The sequence below is a fragment of the Rhincodon typus genome, chromosome 23, assembly GCF_021869965.1.
Source record: "Rhincodon typus isolate 14 chromosome 23, sRhiTyp1.1, whole genome shotgun sequence".
Lineage (NCBI taxonomy): Eukaryota > Metazoa > Chordata > Chondrichthyes > Orectolobiformes > Rhincodontidae > Rhincodon > Rhincodon typus.
The window spans coordinates 21,634,326-21,661,981 of NC_063354.1; the positions used below are offsets into that span (position 1 = coordinate 21,634,326).

At 42.2% G+C, this 27,656-nt stretch overlaps 1 protein-coding gene across 1 annotated transcript in view; it reads right to left on the reverse strand.

The window, feature by feature from the left end:
• ccdc57 (coiled-coil domain containing 57) overlaps positions 1–27,656 on the reverse strand; it is a 159,129-nt gene that overhangs the window by 74,945 nt on the left and 56,528 nt on the right. The window contains 2 exon segments of the mRNA XM_048611036.1: positions 3,487–3,645; positions 21,624–21,824. Coding sequence (XP_048466993.1) covers positions 3,487–3,645; positions 21,624–21,824 — 360 coding nt within the window.

Sequence of the window (27,656 nt, forward strand, 5' to 3'; positions counted from 1 at the left end):
GTCAGTAGGCCATGTGGGTGGTCAGGATGTACAGGAATACAAACTTTTACTGCCGGGGAATGGGCCATGATCATCTTGCAGGTCTAGTGCAACTGGTCAATAGATTTGTGCTAAGTCAGTCAGGGACCTATACAGAGATTAGTCAGGCATTTGATCATCTGTCAATCAGGGCTATCCTTCTGTGTCAAGTCAAGGGGATGGGCAATGGTTAGTCATGAGAGTCAGCTCAGTGAAAGCCAAAGAGGGCTTATCACAGCCTTTGTTGCAGAAGAGAAGCTGGGGAACTCAGAAGCTGAAATTGGAGGCAATATGCTGGGTTTTTTTTATTCACTTGTGAAACATGGGTATCACTGGTTAGCCAGTATTTACTGCCCATCCCTAGTTGCCCATGAGAAGGTGGTGGTTGTAGAGATTATAACGAGGTCAGCCAGGTGGACCTCTCAGAATCTAAGTTCCCTCATTGGGGCTGTTAATCTGGTCCAATAAGGAGCCCGGGCTGACAGATAAGTAAGGTGTTTCAGACATCTTGACACTGATGCAGCTCTCAGAGCGACAAGGACTTTCCACGTGTAAATAAAGTGGTGATGGGATACTGCTCTCTGTGGAGTTATTTCAGTGGTGAGTTGCCTTCTTGAACCACTGCAGTCTATATGTTGTATGTTGACCCACGATGTCATTAGGGAGGGAATTCTGGGATTTTGACCCCATGACAGTGAAGGAATGGCAAAATAGATCCAAGTCAGGATGGTGAGTAACTTGGAAGGGAACTTGCACAAGGTGGTATTCCCGTGTTTCTACAGCCCTTGTCCATCAAGATGGGAATGGTTGTGGGTTTGGAAGGTCCTGTCTAAAGATCTCTGGCAAATTTCTATAGTGCATCTTGTATATATTACACACTGCTGTTACCGAGTGTCATTTTTGGAAGGAATGCATGCTTGCGGATGTTGTGCCAATCAAGTGGGGTCCTTTGTCCTGAATGGTGTTGAAGCTGCACTCATCCAGGCAAGTCAGGAGTATTCCATCATGCTCCTGACAGTATTTGCAGTGTATGTATGTAGTATTCCTAGACTCTGTCCTGCTCTTGTAGTCACTGTGTTTACGTGGCACGTCCAGTTGAGTTTTTGGTCAATGGTAACCCGAGGGATACTGAAAGTAGGGGATTCAGTTTTGGTAACACCACTGAATGTCAAGGGGTGCTGGTTAGATCATGTCTTATTGGAAATGGTCATTGCCTAGCATGTTTGGGGTGCGAATGTTCCTTATCAGCCCAAGCCTGGATACTGAACATGGACTGTTTCAGTTTCTGAACATTCTGCTGATTATTGCACAGAGGTATTATATGTGAAGGGATGAATTTAATGATTAGGATGGGGGAAACAACAGTGCAATGGAGAACCATGGTACTTTGGGAGTATGGTGGAGGTGGAAATCCATGTCTGGTCACAACCACCCTGGCTTTAACTTGAGGGAATGTGGTGGTGGGACAATGTGACACGATGGCTAGCATTACTAAGCTCTAAGGCACTCTGGGCATTGGTGAAAGAGAAGTACATCCTCACTCAGGGCTCTAAGATGAGTTGAAGCTAAGAACAGGTAACCTGTATAACTTGGTTCTTGAATAGCAATACATTTGTGAATATGCAACTGTAATTGCAACAAAATGTCAGTAGTGGCACTTATGTGCCCCGAGATGCATTTCTTTTGATTCCCATCCTATTACATGCACAATGAAGGGTAATTCCTCGATGACAGCACTTAACGTTGTGCACAGATGGGCTTTAAAAATGACTGTGGTGCTGGGAGCCCCTGGAGGTCCCAGTAGTGGTGAGTACTTCTATCTTTGGCAAGAGTGAAGACAGGATGAGCGTAGTGCCACAGAGGCAATACTCATAGCTAATAAGGTGAGTTTCAGAGACTAGCATGAGAAACATGTGAGACACATGGTAAGATACTAAAATTGACTTTTAGCCAAGTTCTGTTAAAATTTAGCCTACTGTGTGCAGTGTTAGTCTCCATATTTAAGGAAGGATATACTTGATTTGGGGATGATTTAGAGAAGGAAGAGCAGGTTGGCTATGGTGAAAGTCTGAGTAAATTAGGTTTGCAGTGTCTGGAGTTCAGAGAATAAGGGGTGATTTCACTGAAACATAACAGATTCTGGGTGGCTTGATAAAGAAATACTGTAAAACTCCTTCCACTGGTTAGAAAATTGAAAACACAAAGTTAGTCTCAGTATATAAACCGATTATTTAAGACTGAGATGTGGAGAATCTTAGGAATTCTCTATGCCAGAGGATGTAAATGCTCCATTTTCAAACATATTTGAAGGCCGTGATAGGTAGAGATTTGGTCTCTTCTGGGATTGAAGGCAAATGCAGGGAAGAGGATTTCAAGCAAGTCCAAGATTGGCCATGATAATATTGAATGGCACAGCAGGCTCCACAGGGCATTTGGTATACTCCTGTTGCTATATCTTGTTTTACTGTGTTTAACTATAAAATTTAACTAAGATTAGTGTGATGGATACTGTATTATCTTTTATCCCTATCCACACAGATTCAATTTATGTATGGATGACAATCACATTTATTAATCACATATATTACACCCTTTAATGTTTAATTCTCAGTTCTGATATTTCTGTAGCCATGAATCAGTAACCAGATAATGTCTGATTCCTCCCTACACACGACTGCTTCCAGATCTCTTGTTTTATTAGACACTGTGTGCATTGCTGTACAAACAGCTTAGAACCTTTGTACTAGGATTTCATTTTTTGTTTATCCATTTTCTTGTGGATCGTTTATATAACTTTAGGATGGGGTCAAAGCACCTGTCTTTATTGAGTCATTCCCTGTGATCTTAAGCCGACATCACATGAAGACTGTGCTTGACCTTAACTCCCTACACGCATCCTCATAGAAGATGGATTAGTAAATATTACACAGCTATTAAATATTGTACATAATGGAAAGTATAAAGCTTGTACATTTTACATGTACTTAATAAATACAATAGAGTTGGCTCCCTCCTGCTACAAATCAGAGTTCTCCTTTGTGGTGCCTCTGTACTATATATCCAGTGCATGACAGCATGTTCTCAATTGTAGATATTCTCACAGTTTGCCAGCATCACTCCTTGACTGTTAGTAAGAGTTTAGAGGTAAAAGAAATATTTTCTCTGGCCTTGTGAGCTAATATTTTACAATCCTGAGACAGTTAATGTTGCAAGTTCATCAAGAAATCTTAAAAAAATTAACAGGTGAGCTGAAGTGGCAATTTTTCAACTTACTTTTTGACCTTCTTAGCAAACAAAGATCCACTTAAAATCAGAGTTTAATTTTAATTCTTAAAACATTCTTAATGGAATGGCAATTTTGATCCCTTGGTACTTAACAAAAGTTCAAGATTTACTCCAAAAATTGATCTGTATTTTTTCTAGTGAGTATGATTTGCCATTTCTCAACTGATTGACAATGCTGCTTACTTTTCCACATCCTTCTTGTATCTGGTTAATTCAGTTCTCAGCTTTGAATCTTGGTCCTGCAACATTTTAATTTGCATGTCCTTAGCAACAGTCTCCTTGGAGATCTGTGCTATCTGAGTATCCCAGCCAGTCTTTACCATTGAAAGTTCCCCACGTAACCTAGAAAACAGAAGGAAAAAAAAAAGAATTCTGCAGGTCATTACAAAATAACATTAATGGCCTCGCTTCAAGTCACAGTGAGTTGAAACAGCTGCACTGTGCTGCATTATTAAATATGTCACTGCATCCATTCAGCAGTAACTCCAAACAATTATGTAGCATTGGATAATTTTCTGAAAAGTGTTTTGTCTTTATTTTATCTGCATTTGAAAGTGGACTTCATTAAAATTAATGAGTGTCCTTTCCATTCTACTCCACCCTGTGATAACATAGCCACGGATTTTTAAATAACTGAACAGTTCTGTTGCTGCTTGGTGAACTTAGCTGTTATTTCATTTATTACAGTGTGTCCTCTGTTGATTGTGACTTTGAATGTAGAGTTAACAAAGTTTCAGAAAACACCTTTTTATATGCGCAAAGTTAATTTTCCAACTTACAATCAATGAACCTCAATTGCAATTGTGATGTTAGAATGTAATAGAATTTCTGCAATCATGTAATCAGAGGAGGGCATACATAAATAATAAAAAGTTTTCCCAATAAATCTCACTAATACATACTTACAGACACCGATTTAGTCAGAAATTATGTCAAGCGCCTTTTAAGAGAACTTGTTCAAATGCACAAAAACAATTTTCTTCTTCTTCATGAGTACTAAGCTCCACATAACTGAATCAAGAGCAAAGGGTTTGGCACGAAGCCATATGTGAAGTATCAAAGGATACTGATTCAAAACATCAGTGATAAATTGGTCAGAACTAATCTTTTTAAAAGTTCCATTTTCTCTGTGTAGGTCACTGACTTGGTCTGGTCAGATTTTGCAGACATCAACAATCAGTGATAATTCATCCCATGTTAAGTCTCCAGGGTAAACACCCAGTCTTCATCTGACACCGATCTTCCTAAAATTTCCAAAAAATAGTTACTAGACAGACAGTGATCAGGAGTGGGAATACTGGTTAATAATTCTCCTGCCTAGCCCAGAAAACAGGGAGTAACTGAGATGTTCCTAATACCATATGAACAGTGATCAGCTACTTCTGCACAGAAATGGAATTGGATTTGCCAGTCATACAGGCTCAGGAACACAGACAGTGTTCATTAACCTTCTGAGCAATGCGGACTGATATCTTTGGTATGTCTCAAAAAGCTAAAGCAAAATACAAAAGGAAAATTCAAATACTCTAGCTGCCTGAAAAAAAAGTATTGATTTCTAGGAACAGGACTAAAATACACATAATGCCACACAAATGCCAGGCAATGACTATCTCCAACAAGAAAGAATCTAACCAACATCCCTTGTCATTCGATGATGTTACCATTACTAAATCCCCCACTATTAATATCCTGGGGTCACCAGTGATCAGAAAGTCAACTAAACTTCCTTATGGATATAGTGGCTGCATCAGCAGGTCAAAGGCTAGGAATACTGTGGCAAGTATCTTGCCTCCTGACTCCCCAAAGCCTGTCCACCAGGTCAGGAGTATAATGGAAAACTCCCCACTTGCCTGGATGAGTGCAGCTTCAAAAACACTCAAGAAGCTTGACATCATCCAAGACAAAGCAGCCCACTTGATTGGCACCCACTGTATAACTCTATGACTCTATGACACATCCACAAACATCACTCCTTCGACCACAATGTTCAGTAGCAGCAGTGTGTACCATCTACAAGATGCACTTCACAAATTCACCAAAGATCCTTAGACAGGATCTTCCAAGCCCAGGACCACTTCCAACTAGAAGGATAAGGGTGGAAAGTACATGGGAACATCAGCACCTGCAAGCCACTCACCATCCTGACTTGGAAATATATTGCCATTCTTTCACTATCACGGGGTCAAAATTCTGGAATTTTCTGTGGGTCTACCTACAGCACACAGAAGCAAGTGGTTTAAGAAGGCAGCTCACCACTATCTTCTCAAGGGCAACTAGGGACGTATAATAAATGCTGGCCAGCCAGCGATACCCACATCCCACAAATGAATAAAAATAAACATACAAACCAATTCACATTATTTATTAACGACTTGGATAATGGCATAGACAGTGACATATCCAAATTTGCTGATGACAAATTAGGTGGCATTGTCAACAGATAGACAATAGCATAAAATTGATCGACTAAGTTAACGGCAAAAGCTGTGGTAGATGGAGTTCAATGTAAGCAAGTTTGAGGTTATTTATTTTGGACCAAAAGAGGCTGGATCAGGGTATTTTCTCGATGGTCTGAAGATAAATACAGTAGATGTCCAAAGAGACTTGGGAGTTGATAAATCTTTAAAATGTCATGAACAGGTTCAGAAAATAATCAAGAAAGCTCATGGAATGCTCAGCCTTTTTATTGAGAGGACAGGAGTCTAAAGATGTGGAAGTCCATAAGACCATAAGACATAGGAACAGAAGTTAGGCCATTCAGCCCATCGAGTCTGCTCCGCCATTCATTCATGGCTGACAAGTTTCTCAACCTCATTCTCCTACTTTCTCCCCGTAACCCTTGATCCCCTTGACAATCAAGAACCTATCTATCTCCATCTTAAATGTACTCAATGACCTGGCCTCCACAGCCTTCTGTGGCAGTGAATTCCATAAATTCACCACTCTCTGGCTAAAGAAGTTACTCCATATCTCAGTTCTGAAAGGTCTTCCCTTTAGTCTAAGGCTGTGCCCTCGGGTCCTAGTCTCTCCTACCAATGGAAACATCTTCCCAACATCCACTCTGTCCAGGCTATTCAGTATTCTGGAAGTTTCACTTAGATATCCCCCCCATCCTTCTAAACTCCATCGAGTATAGACCCAGTGTCCTCAAACGTTCTTCATATGTTAAGCTTTTCATTCCTGGGACAATTCTCGTGAACCTCCCCTGAACCTGCTATAGAGCCAGTACATCTTTCAAGATATGGGGCCCAAAACTGCGCACAATACTCCAAATGTGGCCTGTAATTGGAGAGTTGCATATGTACCCCAATTATTTTAGAAATGGGATAGAGGGAAAGCCGGGAATTATCGACTACTTAGTTTGACATCAGTAGTGGGGAAAATACTAGAATCCACTTTAAAAGATTTAATATCAGGGTACCTGGAAGACAATGATAGGATCAGACATAGCATGGAATAACAACAGATTTCATGCTTGGCAAATCCATTAGAATTTTCCCAGGATGTAACTAGTAGAGTTAATAAAGGAGAACCAGAGAATGTAGTTTCCTTGAACTTTCAGAAGGCTTTCGACAAGGTCCCACATAAGAAAGAGATTGGCACGTAAAATTAAAGAACATAGGATTGGGAACCGTGTACTAACATGGATACAGAACTGGTGGACAGACAGGAAAAAAAGAGACTAGGAATAAATGGGTCTTTTTCCAAGGACAAGCAGTAACTAGTGGAGAGCTGCAGGGATCAGTGCATAGACCCCAGCTATTCATAATATGTATTAATGATTTAGATAAGGGAACTAAATGTAATACCTCAAAGTCTGCTGACACCACAAAGTTGGGTGGGAGGATGAGCTGTGAAGAGGATGCAAGATGTTTTTGTGTGATTTGGACATGTTGAGTGAGTGGACAAACACACGGCAGATGAAGTATGGTGTGGATAAATGTGAGGTTATCCCATTGTCGTAAAAACAGAAAAGCAAATTATTATCTGATGGATTGGGAAAGGGGGAGATGCAACAAGATCTGGATGTCCTTGTATACCAGTCGTTGAAAGAAAGCATGTTGGTACAGCAGACAGTGAAGAAGGCAAATGATATGTTGACCTACATAGTGAGAGGATTTGAGTACAGAAGCAGGGATGTCTTTTTGCAATTAAATAGGGTCATGCTGAGTATCATGTGCAGTTTTGGTCTCCTTATCTGAGGAAGGATGTTCTGGCTATGGAGGGAGAGCAACAAAGATTTACAGACTGATGCCTGGGATGGAAGAAGAATACAATAGAATGTTGTAGGTTTCAATGAATAGGTTTCAACAGCACTAGAGAAGGTAAATGCAGGAAGGATGTTCCAGGGATCATAATCTAAGGATACAGGGGAGACCATTTGGTACCAAGATGAAGAGAAATTTTCACCTAGAGCATGGTGAGTCTCTGGAATTCTCTGCCACAGAAAGAGTTTGAGGTGAAAACATTGAATGCTTTTGAGAAGGTGTTAAATATAGTTGTTAGGGCTAAAGGGACGAAGTGGTATGGGAAAAAAGCAGGAACAGGGTACTGAGTTGGATGAGTAGCTATGATTGCACTGAATATGATTAGTACTAGCACCATTCTTCCTCTGAATTCTTCTTCAACCTCATGAGCAAACTAAGACCCTGAATGATATAGAAAATAGGTTGTTTTTTTTACCCTGAGCACCCTCTAGCTGCCCTTGCAAATGTATATATGCAAACTGTAGTTGTGAATTGGCCAGCAAAAACAAAACACATATTTTGTAAAATATTAAGGGTGGTGGGGGCCAAAGGGAAGCTTAATTGGTAGATCTTTCCCTGAAATAGGATCAAAAGTTCTGCCTGGGATTCTAAAGACCATCTGAAAGTAAGTAACAAATGTGCATGCAGACAACTTGCTTTTCTTCTGAAAAAGACTGCCCAGATTATTTGAGACAAAGAACGTTTGAATTTCTTTTTGTCCAGTTCATTCAGCTGGCATTGTTCCAATATTTTGATTGACTCTTTGGACTAACACAGTGAAATGCCTTTCTTTAATCCATCAGAGCATATTGCACAGATGTGTTTCCCAGCACTAGGTTCTCAAAATTATTCCACATTCTTTCTGATTCCTCACTTAAAATTTAAAGAATGACCTGAACAGAATAAATGGTTATGATGATGCCCCTCATATAAACTATAAACAACACATTTTAGATCTTAAATTAGTACAGCATCATGTTGGATAAATATGGCAAATCCATTTGGAAGGACTGATTTTTTAGTCCTTTTCTTTGCTTAGGGACTGGTATTGTGTTGTTAGCAACAACATTATTCTGTGTTTTGGTGCTGCTACCAGTTTTTAATTTTCAAATATTTCACCAAATGAACAATTGTGTAAAAATTTTGCAGCATTCACAATAAATTTGCTTTTAGGAACTTTCAGAGTCATAGTGATATAGCATTGAAACAGACCATTCAGTCGAACCAGTCCACACCAACTATGTTCCCAAACTAAATTAGTCCCACCTGCCTGCGCTTGGCCCAGATCCCTCTAAACCTCTCCTATTCATGAACTTATCCAAATGTTTTTTTTTGAGTGTTGTAAATGTACCTGCATCCACCACTTTCTCTGGCTGTTCATTCCACACATGAATCACTCTGTATGTAAAAAAGTTGGCCCTCACATCCTTTATAAATCTTTCTCCTCTCACCTTAAAAAATATGTCCCCTAGTCTTGAATCCCCACATTTAGGGAAAAAACTCGTCATTCACCTTATCTATACACCTCACGATTTTACAAAACTCAATAAGGTCATCCCTCAACCTCCTACACGCCAGTGAAAAATGTCTGAGTCTATTTTTATATCTCAAACCCTGCATTCCTGGCAACATTCTGGTAAATATTTTTCTGAACCCTCTCCAGTTAAATAATATCCTTCCTACAACAGGGCAACAAAACTCTGCACAATACTCCAGAAGAGGGTTCACCAATGGCCTGTACAACCTCAATATGACATCCCAACTCCTATACTCAAACAAACTGTCAAACAAACCTGAACATATCATCAAAATTGAATCCATCACTGAAGCCCCCACTATCAACCTTCTGAGGTCTACCATTGATCATACACTTTGCTGGACTCATCCTATAAATAAAGTGGCTACAAGGTTATCAGAGGCTAGGAATACTGCAGTGAATAACTCAACTCCTGACTCTCCAAAGTTTCTCCACCATCTACAAGGCACAAGTCAGGAGTGCAATGGAATGCTCCTCACTTGCCTGGATGAGTGCAGCTCCAACAACACTCGAAGCTTGACACCATCCAGACAAAGCAGTCCACTTGATTGCCACCACATTCACAACCATCCACTCCCTCCACCATCAATGCTCAGTTGCAGCAGTGGGTTCTATCTACAAGATGCATGGTAGAAATTTGCCATTGATCCTTAGACAGCACCTTACAAACCCACAACCACTTCCATCTAGAACGACAAAGGTAGTAGATACATGGGAACACGACCACTTGTAAGTTCCCCTCCAAACCACTCAGGATCCTGATGTGGAAATATAATCGCCATTCCTTCACTATCACAGGATCAAAATCCTGGAGTTCTCTTCCTAACAGTACTATGGGTCTACCACCAGCAAATGGAGTGCAGCAATTCAAGAAGGCAGCTCACCACCACCTTTGCAAGGGACAAGTGATAAATGTTGGCTAGCCATCAATGTCCACATCCCAGTTCTAATTTCAATATTTACCTACTACTATTTCTACTTGCATCCTGCTGGCTTTTTCTCAGGTTCACCTCACTGTTTTCCACTACTTCCCACTTGCTGCTCTGACTCCATCACTCCCTCCTGCTTGCCATTCTAGAGAAGGCTGGTGAGTGAGAAAAATCTGAAGAAGGATCCTGATCCGAAACGTCAGCTTTCCTGCTCCTCTGATGCTGCTTGGCCTGCTGTGTTCCTCCAGCTCCACATAGTGGTATCCAGTTAACTTCCCTAATTTACAGTCCATGCTTAAGCAAAACCAACAGTAGTACATGATGCAGATTTGGTCAATGGCAGCTAAAGGTTCTGACATGATAATATCTTCCTTAACAGACTCGTGAATTTATCCAGCAAGTCAGACCCACAGCTTCTAAAAGAATCAGATTTGATATTCACTCCGGAGAGAGATAGTTGTTCTCAGCCAGTGTAATTGATAAAGTCAGAAGTCACACAAAACCAGGTTATAGTCTAACAGGTTTATTTGAAATCACATGCTTTCAGAGCATAGCCCCTTCATCAGGTGAAGTTCACCTGACTTCACCTGATGAAGAGGCTACGCTCCGAAAGCGTGCGATTTCAAATAAACCTGTTAGACTATAACCTGGTGACATGTGAGTTCTGACATTGTCCACCCCAGTCCAACACCGACACCTCCACGTGAAGGATAATTGTTAAGTATTTCAATTATGGATTGGTTGAAGGGTGAGGGGAAGAGACAAAAATCATGCAGAGATCCTCCTAATGACTGCTTATCAGTGTCATCATCAACTGTTCGTCAATGTGAGGATGGTATCTACTCATGGTAGCAAGGTAATGCCATATGTCTTCACGTGACCAAGTATGGCAATTTTCGGTCCATAGATCTTTGGACTCATGGGCCAAGGGATCTGCTTTCAGGAATGGCTTCCTTTTCTTTCCTTCTCTGCCACTGTTCTACCTTGTCATTAAAGCATTTGGACTTACAGCATGCTGCAGCTTGATAGACAAGCTGTGGTCATTTGGAATGATTTGTGGCAAGCTCTTCCAGGTTATTTATCTCAATGTTGCTGCACTGCAGAGAGAGCTTCAGAGTGTCTGTGAAATGCTTTTCTCAACTAGAACACTGGCAGTCGGAGAGCTGAAAAAAAAAACAGGGCCTGAAATGGCAAATGCATTTTGGCCATTATGACACAGTGTTCAGTCCATCAAAGTTGATTTTGTAGCAATTTTGCCAAAATGTTTGTGGACCTGGCTTCAGGGAAGCTACCATCTGCTTCACTCACCAAATCCAGAAGATGTGGCAGAGGCATTCATAACAATTTCTCTAGTGCTCTTATGTGTCACTGATACACAGTTGAGGTCTCACTGCAATGCAGGAGCAGGGTAATGTTAACTGCTTTGTATCCTAAGACATTTGTCAACTAATCTTTGCTGCCAAACACACACTGCTGTTGGTCAGAATCATAAGGTTGTAGACATGCTCGCTGAACCGGTGGGTTTGGTTGCAAACGTTTTGTCGCAAACGTTTTGTCACCCTGCTAGGTGACATAGTCAGTGCGCCTCCAGTGAAGCTTTGGTATTCTGTCCCACTTGTTACTTATATGCCCCAGTTTGTTGGGGTGTTTGGTACCACTTCTGGTTCTGTTTCTCAGTGGTTTGTACACAAAGTCTAATTCAATGTGTTTGTTGATAGAGTTCCAGTTAGAATACCAGGCCTCCAGGAATTCCCTGGCGTGTCTGTGTTTGGCTTGTGTGATTATGGATGTGTTGTCCCAGTTGAATTTGTGTCCTTCTTTGCCCGTGTGTAGTGAGACAGTGAGAATTGGTCATGTCTGTTGGTGGCTAGTTGGTGTTTGTGTGTCCGTATTGTCAGTTTTCTTCTGGTTTGGCCTATGTAGTGTTTCTCACAGTCCTTGCATGGTATTTTGTATATTACCCCAGTTTTGCTGGGTAGGAGATCCTTTACGTTCGTCAGTAGCTGTCGTAGGGTGGCTGTTGGTCTGTGGGCTACCCTGATACCAAGGGGTGTGAATAGCCTTGTGGTCATCTCTGAAATGCCCTTGATGTATGGTTGGGTGATTGGTGATTCTGGTCATGTTGTGTCTTTCTATTACGGTCTGTCTCAGTGGTATTGGCAGATTGTGCTTTCAGGTATCTATTCCTTTTGAAGACTCCGTATAGGTGCTCCTGTTCTGCTTTGCATAGTTCCGGGTTGCTGCAATGTGTTGTGGATCGTTTAAATAGTGTCCTGATGCAGCTCTGTTTGTGGGTGTTGGGGTGGTTGCTACTGTAATCAAGTATCTGGTCCATAGATGTGGTCTTTCTACATACACTAGTTTGGAGTTCCCCGTTGTTTTTGGGTTCTACCATTATGTCTAGGAAGGGTAGTCGGTTGTTGTTCTCTCCTTCTTTTATGAAGTATATCCCGGTGAGGATGTTGTTTATGTGTTGGTGGGTTTCTTCTAGTTTTGTGCGTTTGATAATCATGAAGGTGTCATCTACATATCGGACCCAAAGTTTGGGTTGTATAGTGGGGAGTGCTGTCTGTAACAAGCAGGACAGAACACTAATGCTTCACCGGAGGCACACGGATAATGTTACCAAGCAGGGTGAGAAAACGTCTGCAGCCAAACCCATCAGCTCAGTGAGCATGTCTGCAACCTCATCCACAACCCAAGCTACTCATCTTCTTGAAAACTTTGTATCATAACATAAATTATGACATGTCAAACATGGCTGGCTTCACGAACAGAGAAAAATTCCATTCCAACATACGAGTTGAAATAACTCCAGACAGGCTGGTATCCCATCACCAATTCCCCCTTTACTTACACATTAAGAGTCCCTGACACTGATTCAGCTCCATCAGAGCCAGCTCCAGTGGGAACAGGATGAGTGACACTCCTGTTCTTCCTTTTTTATCCCCCCCCGGAGAACTCCTGAACTGAGGAGATTCTCATCTCCTGGTTTACAACCTACTGCCATACAGTAGTAGTACTTATTTTCCCCAGCGTGGTGTGTGCGCGTGTATGCGTGCGTGTAGGTGTGAGACACAGTAAAAACACCCACGAGACCAAAGAACTAGTAGCAAGCACAGCCCCCTGGGGGCAATGCCTATGTGAATGAAAAGGTGAAGGGAAGGTAGGGATCAAATTAAATTAGAATTGGGGGGCGGGGGGTAAATAAAGCTCTCCACACCCCACAGTGCCCACCTCTCCCGAAAGACATCAAGAGTATTGGTGAACATCACGTGCTTCTTCGCCAGGGACACCCGGGCACGAACGTAGCCACAGAAAAGGAGCGGGCAGTCGGCCAAAATGGCCCCCTCCACAACCTGCTGCCTGGACCTGTTAATGGTCAGCTTGGCCAGGCCCAAAAGCAGACCCACGAGGAGATCCTCCAACCTGCCCGCTCCCCTCTGCACTAGGTGCCTAAAGATGAAGTGCAACCAAAAACACAAAAGAAGATTCTGAAGATATCTGAAAAGGGAGTGCAAACACCCACAGCCACAATGTACACGGTCCACAGACTCCACAGCGCCACGAAACAAACAGTTGGGCTGTGGTTGCACGGGACGGGACACTCCTGTTCTTATCTGTCAACCAGGGATCCATGATTGGACTAGATTAAAAGCCCCAATCAAGGAACTCATATTCTATGATGGTCCACCAGCAGACGTTGTTACAATCACTATATCCCACCCCCTCCAGGTCAGAGGATGTAGGCTGGGGCATTTTAGCACCGGATTACGTTCTTCCAACTCAGCCTCTGATATAGGCAGTATGTGACAGCTCGCCTCTTGCGCCCAGACTATCTCTTCTTCAGGTAGCGACATCTCAGATTCACCTCAGATTCTGAGGGATCTTCAATACTTGATGGAAAGGAACCCATGGGTTCTGGAACAATTGGAAACGCAGTTGAGTAGCCAGGCATGTTTTGCTCCAGCACCATTTGCAAGTTTGTGTTTACACATGGTACACATGCTTGTTCAGGACCATCGCACCTACCCAAACTTTATACATCACTGGCCGTAACCTTGCTTTGGCCATGCCTCTTACCCATGCAGGGTCATTTCCGTGGTTCCTACACCAAACTTCATCCCCTGAACTAAACTGCCTGTCTCGCTAAGTGGAGTCTTATGTCCAGCGTTGGCGTTCCTGATGCCATTTCACCCTCCACCCCCAGGTACGCGAAGATCAGATTTAATCCTGTGTAGAGTCTTCTCCCCATTAGCAACTCTGCTGGAGCTATCCATGTAGTTGCAAGAGGGGTGATCCTTTAATGAAATAGGAACCAAGAGAGTTTGGTATCTAGTGAAAATGTAGGCTATTTCTTTAAGCCTGCCATCAAAGTTTGAACTGCTCTTTCTGCCAGACCATTAGATGATGGTAGGTATGTAGCAGTCCATTTATAGCGAATACCATTTGACTTTAGAAATACTCAAATTCCCTGCTGGTAAACGATGGCCAGTTATCTGTGACCACCACTTCTGGGAGTCCGTGTATTGCAAAACATGTGCGCAGTTTTTCTATCGTCACAGCCACCCCCTCCACTGTGCTTGACAACTTAACTCTATGCATGCCCAGCCACTTTGAGTGGGCACCCACATTGATTCAGAACATTGAGACCAAGAAAGGACCTGTGTAGGCGAGTCCACGGCTTACCCAGCCGTTCCCACAAATGTAGGGGAGCTGCAGTGGTAATCTTTGTCCTTGTTAGCACTCTGGGCACTGTCCCACCAATGCAGCGATGTCTGCACCCAATCCCGGCCACCAGACATGAAGTTCTTGCCAACATCTTCATTTTGGGAATCCCTGGATGACCCCGGTGGAGTTCAGCCAATATCTGGCGGCTACCTTTGCTCGGGACAATCTTCCTTGCTCCCCGTAATGACATGCCATTCTCAAATGTGATCTGGTCACTTCGGGTTCAAAAAGGTTTCAATTCTGGTTGTGAAGGCCCTTGAGGTTCCCCCACCACCAGGTGTTTCAGTTTTGGTCGGGACTGGATTTTTCTGCATCTGATATTGTCAGCAGTAACCAGAAGGGTGTCCAGAAAGTTTAAAACCAGAATGCACGCTTCCAGTGGCAGCACCACAGGTTGTGTATCTGCTAGCAGGAGGTAGCTCAATGCATCCGCATTTGCTTTCTCGTCTTTTGGACAGTGTTCTGACTTTTATTATATGCATTTAGAATTAGAGCCCACCACTGAATTCAGCCTGAAGCTGTGGGTGGCACTGCCTTGTCCTCTAAGTGGACCTAACAAGGGTTTGTGGTCCGTCATTATCACAAATTTATGTCTGTACAATTATTGGTGAACCTTCCTGACTCCAAATATGACCGCCAAACATTCCTTCTCTCTCGGCAAATTTACGCTCTGCATTAACCAATGTCCTGGATGCATACACTAATGGGCATTCCTCTCCACTGGGTCACCTATAAGCTAATACTACCCCAATGCCATACTGGGATCTCACTTGGGATCATAGTGTGCCAACACTTTAGACCATGATAGCTGTTTCTTCAATTCCCTGAAAGCTATGGCTTGGCTACATGACCGTTTCGAAGGTTGACCATTTTTTAAGAGATGATGCAAAGGTGCCAGGCTGGAGGTCAGGTTATGTTTGAACTTTCCATAATAATTCACCAGGTCAAGGAAAGATCTAAGCTCCGGTACAGACGTGGAAGCCAGGGCACCCTTGATTGTCCTCATTTTATCTTTCAACAGGTGTAACCGGTCTTGCCAACTCTGTAGACCAAGTAGGTGCCTGGAACACACTTTTCTCCATATGGCATACACCTGCCTGGGAGAAACAACTAAGGACTATGTCCAAGTTCTCTAAGTGCTCCTTATTGGTCTTCCCTGTTATTAGCCCATCATTAAGATAAATGGTAACATGGGGTAGACCTTCTAAAATGTTCTCCATCATCCACTGAACAATTGCACAGCCTGACTATACCCCAAATGGCAGCTTCGTATATTGGTACAAACTCTTATGGGTATTAATTGTAGCATACTTCTGGGAATCCTTATCTAAAGCATGGTTTATGTCCAGCTACGTGAAGGACAGCACCCCATCCCCCCCCCGCCCCCCAACCAGCTCTGCATATGAATTTGCTACGCAAGGAATTTGGTATTTATCCAACTATGAAAAGCTGTTTACCGCGTTTTTAAAATCCTCACAAAGGTGAACCAGCCCATCGGGCTTCATAATCAGTACAACCAGTGCTGCCCATTCTGCAAACTGGATTTGTTTGATGATTCCTTTGCTTTCCAGCTTTCTGATTTCTACTTTGGTCTGTAAGGCTATTGGCACTGGGTGGGCCTTGCAGATTTGTCAAATTGCTTCCTAGTCAACATGCAAGGTGGCCTTGGCTCCTGTAACAGTCCCTAGACCTTCCTGAAAAACATCTCGGTGTTCTATTAGGAATTCAATCAGGCAGCCATTTTCTAATCAACAGATGTTAAGCCAATCTAGGTGAATCTTACACAACCAATTTCGCCCCATCAAGCTTGGGGCTGAGCTTTTTACTACAATCAGTGGAACCTGATCAGCTGCTTCTCATATGACACTGGAACTAAAGTTGTAACCTTAATCTTTAAAATGACCCCCACCCCCCCCACCCCTCGCATAAATTCTCAGTCTAGCCGAGGTCTTGCGCAAAGTTAAGAGTTGGAGTCCAGAACGAGTTGTGTTAGAGACTGGTTCTGCAATCATTGAAACATCCGCACCAATATCAACCTCCGTTAGAACTGGGTGACTTGATTGGTTCTGATTTGGATGTTGCTAAGCAACTTAACTGCTCCAAACCGATGTAGGTGGACATCCCAGGGTGTGCATTCTCCTGGATACTGGCCTATGAGTTCTCTCACTCAATTAAGGTCCAGTGGAACTCTTTTGCTGTCGAGTCCACATACTGGTAGCGACTACAATAGCTTGCCAGCCCTGGATCCTGAAGAAAATTTTAACCATGTGGCCAAGGCTTGACTTTGTTTTGGGATTTTGCTGTGGGCTGACCTAGAGTCCTTCTGATCAGGATATGTCCTAAATGAGGCTATGCAATTGTCTTCGCTAAAGTGGTGTTTCCCCAAGCTCAGTCCGACTGACAATGGTGTCCACTTCCATCAGAATACCCTGCAACACCAATGCTACACTTGCCGAAATTTCCAATGATAAAGCCAGTTGCAGTGCCCATTTGAAGTCCACTTGGGCTTCAGCTAGTAGGCACTTTTGCATGGTTACATCATTAATTCCACATACCAAACGGCCTCTCAGCATCTCATTAAGGGTTAAACCAAAATCATATGCCTCTGCCAGTTGTCTTAACCTTGTCAAAATCTTAATATGGGTTTGCCAAGTAAAACTGATAGCATATCAGAATTAGAGGAAGCTTAGGGTCATAATATTCCTTGACTTAAATCTATCAACTCTTGAAAGGTTTTAGTATCTGGTACCTCACTGAAAGTTAGGCTCCTAATAACTGAAAACTCTGAAGGTCCACAAGCTGTCAGGAGAATTAGTCGTTGCTTTTAATCTGATCTAATGTCATTTACCTGGAAAAAAATAATGCATTCTTTCCACATACTGAGCCCAGTCTTCAATGGCAGGATCAACCAAGTCAATCTTCCCAAATAATGGCATGATGCCAAAAATACTTACCCCAAATCGAAGACAATTGTGGTGAGCGAATTTCTTCAGGAGCATGTGCTTTTCTCTCGTCACCACTGAAATAACTCCACAGAGGCTGGTATCCCATCACCAAGTCACACTTTATTTACACATGGAGAGTCCTTGACACTGATCCAGTTCCCTCAGAATGAATAGGATGTCTGACACTCCTGTTCTTATCTGTCAGCCAGGGCTCCCTGATTGGACCAGATTAACAACTCCAATCATGGAACTCCTATTCTATGATGTCCACCTGGCTAACCTCATAATAACTACTACACAAGTCATCTGTGATCATCAGTACCACATCTTTGAAGTCTGCACGAGGTACCCTTGTAGTTGCCATGATGCCTGTATCCTTGAGAACTCTCATGGTCCTGTTTTGTTTCAAGGGCCAGATGCCTTACAAGAATGGTTACTGGCCAACAAGGCGAACCCTCTGCAACCATGACCAATGACTCTGTTCTATAACTCCTTGACTCATGATGAATATGTATATCTGTATATAAAATGCAGCCAATTCTTCCACCAGAGCTGTTGCAGAGAGGACAGTTGGCCTGCTTAAGATGTGATTCTGATGATTTGATCAGACTTGGAGATGTGGGGCAGGGTTGCAGTACACCATAACAGTGTGCTGCATAATCTCAGTATGCTGTACAGCCGAGCAGGCAGACAGCAGATATGATCGACTCTGAAGAGCTAGGAGAGCAGCAGCAGTACACCAAGGAGGAAGATAAGGATATTCAGTATAAGGAACATCACCTACTGCACGATAATAGCTGCAGTTTCAGGTGCAACAAGCCAGATGAGGCTGATTTAGCACCTGGCTCCAACAGATGAAAGCCAGGTGCAGTGAACACTCAAAGACTGTAAACCTGTTGCTGCTAGAAAGGCAAACAGTCTGCGTCTGTTCCCAGAAACAAATGCAACTTTTGTCAGTTTTTATTCTTCGCTTTCACTGTTTCTGAACAAAAGTGAAGATTTTCAACCATACAAACACTTTTCAGTATTCAAAGTTCACATATAACAAAGGAAACGTCATGCAGAATATTGGGAAAACTGTAGTACTCCCTTAAAACAGGATTCTTAGATGGGATGAGGTTAAAGACGGGTAACCAGTGTGTGGTAAATCTTACAAGGTAAATGAGGAATCACTAATAATCTACTTGTGGAGTGCGTTGAGTTTGACTTCCCTTGGTAACAGACAATGACCTGCCCAGCTTAAATTCATCACCTAAGCCCTTTATAAAGCAGACCCAGGGATGGGTCTGCAGAACTGTCTGTCCTGGGCTGGGATTAGCCTATGTATGCCACAAATAGCGCCTCTATTTTGGTGCCCAACAATAAACAGTGTTCCTTTCCAGTCAGGTCTTCTGAGTTATTATACTATGTATCCTAAACAGCAATATTTTTAAGAATGTGCACTTGCATTTGCAATGAAGCATCAGCCATGCCAGCTATGTGCCCTGTGAAGCATTTCTTTTGGCTCCCCAAGCCCTCCATTGGGACTGAGTTCCGCATTTCTTGTTGGGAATTCTGATCCTGGCTCCTTCAAAAATGTGGAGCGTGCCTGAAATGAAACAGTACCCACTTACTGCAGGATTGTTGGGGCAAGTCAAACCATACAGTCAAACTGTACTTTTGTAGCAGTATGTCATGTTCTGCTATTTAAATCTCCACCAGCACAGCCAGTCACTTTGACAAGGAAATTGGAAACCATTAAAATGGCGAAAAAAGTATTTTAAATCCATGACTTGGGGGAGGCTGAGCAAAGGTTGGGATGAAAAGAAGTCAAAATAGTAAGAAATCAGTTCTGAGAGACAAGAATAGGTTGGAAAGATGAATCTACTAGAGTGATCATGTTTGAGGATCTTCGGAAGAAGGTAGAAGTGAGTTGCTTGGGGTTGGTGGACTGAGTTTGAAGGTTGTGGGAGAGGTCAAGGACCTGTGGAGTTAAGAGATGAGTAAAAGAATTGGAATCCTGCCTCTGATATATAGACGTGAATACTACAAATAACAATAGCACCATTTTTGTCAGCACATTTAATTAAAATAAGTTACAGTTAGACTCAAGAGAATAGGGTGCTGCAGGTTTAGATGGTGAAAGGTTAGAATCCATGAGAGGTGCAGTTATATTGAGACTGCTGGCAGTTCCCAATGAAAAGATCTAGAAAGGGTTAGAGACCTGAGGCAAAGGTTTAGATAGAAGGAAAACTTTGAAGACAAGGAAAAAGGGATAGTGTGCATGGTAATGCGTTAAGGCTGTTGGCTACAACAGACTGCAAAGGCAAAGGCAACAAGAAATGACATTTTGTGCAAATAATATAATAGTATCTAAGTGGATATAAATAAAAGGGCATAATTCAATACCCTGGTTTTTAAATTTAAATTTTAACAAACAGTTGAAGGAAAGAGAGATCAAACAATTCTGTAGCTGTCAAAAATGCAGTGCTGCACAAATGCAATGAAGATGTGAGAAATTTTGTTTGAAAGAACCTTAAAATATATATAATATAAAAGAATCCAACTAAAACTCTCCTGCGAAAAAAAAATACCCATTCTTTTCCAATCATTCCTATCAAGCATTTTCTGTACAATGAGCATTGAACAGACTATGTCTGGACAATGGTTCTATTTAAACTGATGCTTCTTTTTTTAGAATACCCATTAACTGTATTTTTACTGTATTAGGAAATGTAATCCACATTGTAATTGGCGTTACAATCCTTGCTAGGTCACGCTAAAGGACACAGCTGTAGTTAAGAGAGCAATGACTAGTTCTATATTTCATCTGATAAATATTAGCTGAGAATTATCATTCTTGGCCTTTACAGAGCCCAATTTAAGCATATCCAACATAAAGCTTCAAACCTGTATTTTGTTGATCTTGATCCTGGTACTGTAGGATCTGCCTGTTTCATACTGCTTGCTGCCTGCGCTTCGCACCAAATTTGGAACTTTAATTTTTTGGCAGATCTTTAGGTGATATATGCAAATGGTTTCAACTCCCATATGTGAAAAACGTTGAATGATCTCAGATTCTAAAGGCATTGGAGATGAGGAAAATGAATTGAGACGAACAGGGGTTGAGAGTTGAGGAATGGAATAGTGGTGGAGAATGCATGCAATCTGTAGAGTGGGACTGCCACAGATAGAAATGCAGTTGAAGAGGTGTTTAACTTTAAGAGGGGAAATGAAGCAGCAATTGGGTGGTCTGTGACATGTAGCACCTTGTAGGGGGATGTTTTGGTCAAAATTTTGTAGATTGTAGCTTTTCCTCTCTCTACCTCTCTCATCCTCTAACTATGCGTTAGCAGAAATGTGTAAACTGATCTCAACTATCATTGTGCAAAAGATCATAGTTACATATTAACTTCAACATATGTGGCGTGCATTTCACTTAAAATGCTCAGTCAATATTTCCCTATGGAAAAACCCATTATATTGCCTGTCAAAGTGTAGGTGGTGCTGTGATGGACTTTTTTTTAATATTAAGAATGCTGCAACTTCAAGTCTGGTGCCTCACACAAAATAAATTAAAATAGTCGGGTGTAAACTTTCTTCCTTTCTAATAGTTGAATGAGAAGTTTAACCTATACCAAACATAAAATTTCAGGTTGTGATGAGATGGAGGTTCTTGGTTGACCTTTTCTGAAGAAATCATTTCTCTACCTGTGATGGTCCAACGCTCCATCTTTTCCACACCACCTTGTCCATTCTTCTTCTTCCAGTTCCTCCCTACCACCATCTTCACCCTCTTGCTCTCATCTCCTTTCATCCTAAACTCTCCCACCCCTATCCCGTGCCTGGGTCTGATCATTCTCCCAACCAGCTATCCTTTCAAACATGGATATTGTATTTGGTGCAATAGCATAAGAGATTTACTAGTTCAAGGAAAGGAACAGGCACTTACTTCTCAATGGCATCCTCTTTCTCCTTTGTAGCATCTGCATGGCTCCATTCCATTCGTCGTTTCTCCATTTCAACTGTCTCCAAACTCATTTGCAGTTCACGTATTTTGTTTTCCAGCTCCCTAATCTGTTCTGAATGCAATTCCGTTACAGTAGCAAGCTTTGTATCTCTCTCACGAGCAAAACGATCCAATTCACAATGTCTAAAGAAATATTAGAGCTTTTAATTTTACAAATAAGGCAGTTATTAAAATCAGAAAGGTTTCTTTAGTTTGAGGGGGAGGCGATGGCCTGGTGTATTATCGCTAAACTGTTAATCCAGAGACCCAGGTAATGTTTCAGGGGTTCCTGGACCATCTCTAACACCTCTCTCCCCTTCCTGGACCTCTCTGTCTCCATATCGGGCAACCACCTAGAAACCGATATTCATTTCAAGCCCACCGACTCCCACAGCTACCTAGAATACTCCTCCTCCCACCCACCTTCCTGCAAAAATGCAATCCCCTATTCCCAATTCCTTCGCCTCCGCCGCATCTGCTCCCAGGATGAGGCATTCCACTCCCGTACATCTCAGTTGTCCTCGTTTTTCAAGGACCGTAACTTCCCCTCCTCGGTGGTCGAGAACGCCCTCAACCGTGTCTCCCACATCTCCCGCACCTCATCCCTCACACCCCGTCCACGCAATAAAAACCAAAAAAGAATCCCCCTCGTCCTCACGTACCACCCCACCAACCTCCGGATCCAACGCATCATCCTCCGACACTTCCGCCATCTGCAATCCGACCCCACCACCAAAGACATCTTTCCCTCCCCACCTTTATCTGCTTTCCGGAGGGACAACTCTCTCCGTGACTCCCTTGTCCGCTCCACGCTCCCCTCCAGCTCCACCACACCCGGCACTTTTCCCTGCAACCGCAGGAAGTGCTACACCTGCCCCCATACCTCCTCCCTCACCCCCATCCCAGGCCCCAAGAAGACTTTCCACATCAAGCAGATGTTCACCTGCACATCTGCCAATGTGGTATACTGCATCCGCTGTACCCAGTGTGGCTTCCTCTACATCGGGGAAACCAAGCGGAGACTCGGGGACCGCTTTGCAGAACACCTACGCTCGGTTCGCAACAAACAACTGCACCTCCCAGTCGCGAACCATTTCAACTCCCCTTCCCATTCCTCAGACGACATGTCCATCCTGGGCCTCCTGCAGTGCCACAACGATGCCACCCGAAGGTTGCAGAAACAGCAACTCATATTCCGCTTGGGAACCCTGCAGCCCAATGGTATCAATGTGGATTTCACAAGTTTCAAAATCTCCCCTCCCCCCACCGCATCCCAAAACCAGTCCAGCTCGTCCCTGCCTCCCTAACCTGTTCTTCCTCCCACCTATCCCCTCCTCCCACCTCAAGCCACACCTCCATCTCCTACCGACCAACCTCATCCCGCCCCCTTGACCTGTCCGTCCTCCCTGGACTGACCTATCCCCTTCCTAACTCCCTACCTACACTCACCTTTCCTGGCCCCATCCCCGCCTCTTCGACCTGTTTGTTTCCTCTCCACCTATCCTCTCCTCTATCCCTCTTCTATCCGCCTCCCACTCTCTCCCTATTTATTTCAAAACCCCCTTCCCCTCCCCCTTTTCTGATGAAGGGTCTAGGCCCGAAACATCAGCCTCTCTGCTCCTATGATGCTGCTTGGCCTGCTGTGTTCATCCAGCCCTGCACCTTAATGTTTCAGGGGCACAGGTTCAAATCCCACCATGGCAGATGGTGGAATTTGAATTCAATAAAAAAAAATCTGCAATTAAGAGTCCTATAACCGCCATGAAACCATTGTTGATTGTCAGAAAAACCTATCTGGTTTTCTAATGTCCTCTAGGGAAGGAAACTACTATCCTTATGTGGATGGGATGGGCAATAAATGCTGGCCTAGTGATGTCCTCACCCCATGAGTTAATATTTTTAAACTTTGACCAGTACACTTGTTAATGTTGAAAACGTCTCCTAGTTCATGAACACAGCAAACTCCTGTAGGAAAAAAACAATTCAAGATTTTCCCAGCTTGTTACAAATTATATCTCAACATTCACTACAAAACAAACCTTACAAATTCCTTCCATAAAGAATGCCATTAAATGGGCATCAATTAATGCAAAATGTGAAGTTAATTTCTGCTTGTAGATTCATACAAAATGAAACATGCTTGAATTCTCAAACCTGTCTCAATACTGAATATGAACACAGAGAAAACACATCAACCCTTTGTTTTGATTTAAGTAATGGCCGCATCTTTGCGGTTCACACCATAACACCAAAATATGTCAAATGGTTAGCTGTACCTATTAAAAGCATGCAGTCCAGATAAAATGCTTTTCAAAAGATTCAGTAGCAGAATGATTCAAGTATTCAAAAGTTCAAATTGTGAAATGAAAGTCAAACATATGTTAGTTGAACTATTAGAACCATAAAATTGGGGTTTGATTTCCAAGCTATGATAAGGGATCTCAGCAGAGTGGGGTCATGGGTGGAACAAGCAGTTTCAGGCTCCTACACCTCATCATAAGTAATTCACATTTAATGTAGGTGAGGATTGCATAAGATTTAGTTTAATCCAACACTTGAGCACTCCAATGCGACTGACCCGATTAGACTCCCTTATTTGTGATTCTGGAAGAAGTGACCGAGGAACAATGAAAATAGTTTCTTCAGGAAAATGTCAAAAGTAAGGAACACCATGTTCTCCAAATCTGTCATAATTGATAAAGATGATTATGACAGAGTGTTGACCCTTAAAATAGTACTCATGAATTTGGATATCATATAATGAAATTCACAGCAACCTACTGCATTTTATGTATATAAAGATAGTGCATTTTCATAAAACAATCAAGGGCAGTACTTATACAGTTATAAATAGAGCCTTGGCAGTGTTGTCGAACAGAGACACCTAGGGGTTCAGGTACATAATTCTTTGAAGTTTGCATCACATATAGATAGGGTGGTTAAGAAGGCATTTAGCACACTTGCCTTCATTGCTCAGACGTTGGAGGATAGGAGTTGGAATGTCATGTGGAGGTTGTACAAAACATTGGTGAAACCTCTTCTGGAGTACTGTGTCCAGTTCTGGTTGCCCTGTTCTCGGAAGGATATTAAGAAGTTGAAGAGGGTTCAGAAGAGATTTACCTGAATGTTGCTGGGAATGGAGGGTTTGAGTTGTAAGAAAAGACTGGATAGGCTGGGACTTTATTCACTCAAGTGTAGGAGGTTGACAGTTGATCTTGTTGAGGTTTGTAAAATTGTGAGGAGTACGGATAAAGTGAATAGTAGGTGGCTTTTCCCAGGGTGGAGGATTCCAAAACTAGAGGGTATATTTTTAAGGTGAGACGAGAAAGATTTTAAAAGAAGACTCGAGGGGCTTTTTTAAACACAGAGTGGTTCGTGTGTGGAATGAAATTTCGGAAGGAGTGGTGGATGTGGGTACAGTTACAATGTTTAAAAGACATTTAGATGAGTACATGAATAAGAAATGTTTGAAGGGATATGAGCCAAGCACAGGCAGGTGGGATTAGTTTAGTTTGGGATTATGGTCTGCATAGATTGGTTGGACTGAAGCATCTGTTTCCATGCTGTATGAATCTTTGACTCTATACCATCTTTAATGATGATGAACCAACTGCCAAATGCAGAAAAAGTATTTCAACTGCAATCCAGAGACATGCGCATAATTATATTGATTATTGCAATCAATACAAACACAAATGATCAAAATTTAATAGGAAACACTGTAGCCTTCATGAAAATGCTGCTAATGACTTGACTATTTGATGCTGTCTTGGCCAGCTCTCAAACTACAGCTCACCCAAAACTAATTTTGCTGGTACAATCCTAATTCACACAAGCCCCATTCACCCATCACCTCTATGTTCACCAGTCTATACTAGGTTATGATCCAGGAACCCTTCTAATTTAAAAATCTCATCCTAGTTTTCAAATCCTCTCGTAATTTAGCCATTCCATCTCTAAAATATCCTCCAACCCTACAAGCCACTGAGATTTCAGACTCCTTCCAATTCTGGTCTCTTGTACATTCCCAATTTTCATTAATGGCTGGTTGACTGGTTTGATATATAAATCAAGCCTGGCTGTTAATTGTTAATCATCATTAATGTTGCATTCTCCACAGCAAAGGCCACTTGCCAACACTCTGTACTGTTGTACAGTACAAATTGTGTTTCTCCCCTTTCTTGTTATTCTTGTGAATTGCTCTGAAGTGTGAAAGATGAAAAGTTTCAACAAAATGTGTCTTTTCATGATCACAATTTTTATTTAAGCCCACTGAAGTTTGCTGCTAACTATTAAATGAATGACACACTCATGGGTTTAGAAACATATGTACATTCAAAACGTACTGATAACATTTCCCCATTGCTACCCGTAAAATCTCCTTGAACAATGATCATTTACAAGAGTATAGCCGCTTTGAGAGGTCTAGGCATGGATAAAGCATATAGTGAACTGTCAACTACCACCACCTCCCTGAAGTTAAATACCTACCATTGGGAAGGGGATTTACATTGATAGAACTACAATAAATAGGAAATTGAAGTGGAGGTAATCAGTCCCGTTAAGAAAAAACAAGATATTTTGCTCAGTTATGCTTTGACTAAGGGAGAAATTTCACATGAAAGCCTGTTTGTTGATTTCCCACCACCCCCCTCCCAAGTCAATCAAACTGCTCAAGGCTTTTCATTTTGCATATACTTTTACATGCCAATGCCATGCTAGCGCATCAATTGCTCTTCAACAGAAGGCAATCTTCCCACCGTTCATGTAACCCAAGCTCTGGAATTCCATCCCTCAACTTCTGCATTTTCCATTAAGATCCTCTTGAAAACCTACCTCAATGTTTGCTTGATAAGGCTTCCGTTAAGTATTTGGGTCGTTTAGAAATTTTTAAAAAATTTTGAAAAGCTATCACAACATTAAGCAAAATAATTAATTTTGTATTGATCTATGTTATTTGACAGCTTTTTCAACTCAATGAGCGTAGCTGCAAAACAACATGTAGCAGGATATGTAAATAGTTTTTAAAAACTCACTTTTATAGACTCTCCAATGCTTTTGCCACTTTTCTGGAGAAATTTCCACAGAAATTGTGTTCAAAATTATTCAAATTGTACAAGGGGAACATATCAGTATACACATCAGTGGTTCTTGCAGATCTCAATCAGGTTTTCAAGAGTGGTTGTTCAGGACCACTGTGTAGGTCAGAAGAACTTACTCCAGGACTCAGATTCTTTGGCTGGTATTGGGAATTGGTGGGTCAAGCCAGGAGTAAGAGTGAAGAAGGGTGTTTTCTGTTGGTTCCAGAGATCCACGAAGGCATTTTAACATGGGTTACTTATCCAAAATGATGTGGGTGCATCAGGGAAAACTAACCTTGGAGCAGGAATGCTAACTATGTGTTAATCTGCTTATGTGAATATGCCATGAAATTGATGCCTGTTTCAGATGTGGGTAAAGAATACTTAATTTGGCCTTATTCAGAATGGTGGGCAGCACTGCATACTTTAGCCAGAAGTGGGCTTGCCATTATGCCTTATTACTGAGCCTTGAATATCAAAGTAGTGCTTTAAGAAGGATGTTGGATGATGCAATCTCTGGCAATGCATCCATTTAAAGGGGTGACAAGCGGCACTGAACTCAGAAGGCAGTCTGATTATCTATAAGTTGATGTCTTTACACATACCATACAATTCCAGCACTGTGTTCCATTTCTCTAAAAGTCTGAATGAATGGTTCCATAGAGGAGTCTTGAAGCTATGGCTATTGCAGTGACAAATGACCAAACATTTGAGAAGAACTGGTGCGTCCCTAATCTGGGATAAACAATATGACCCTATATAATAGATTTAGAATAAACACCTGTTGTAGAAATTTTAAATACCAACATTTCTGAAAAGGACAACAGAATATCCCTGTAGCTTGGTCTTGCAACTACAATGGCGTATACATTATAAATCTCACTGACAGAGGCAT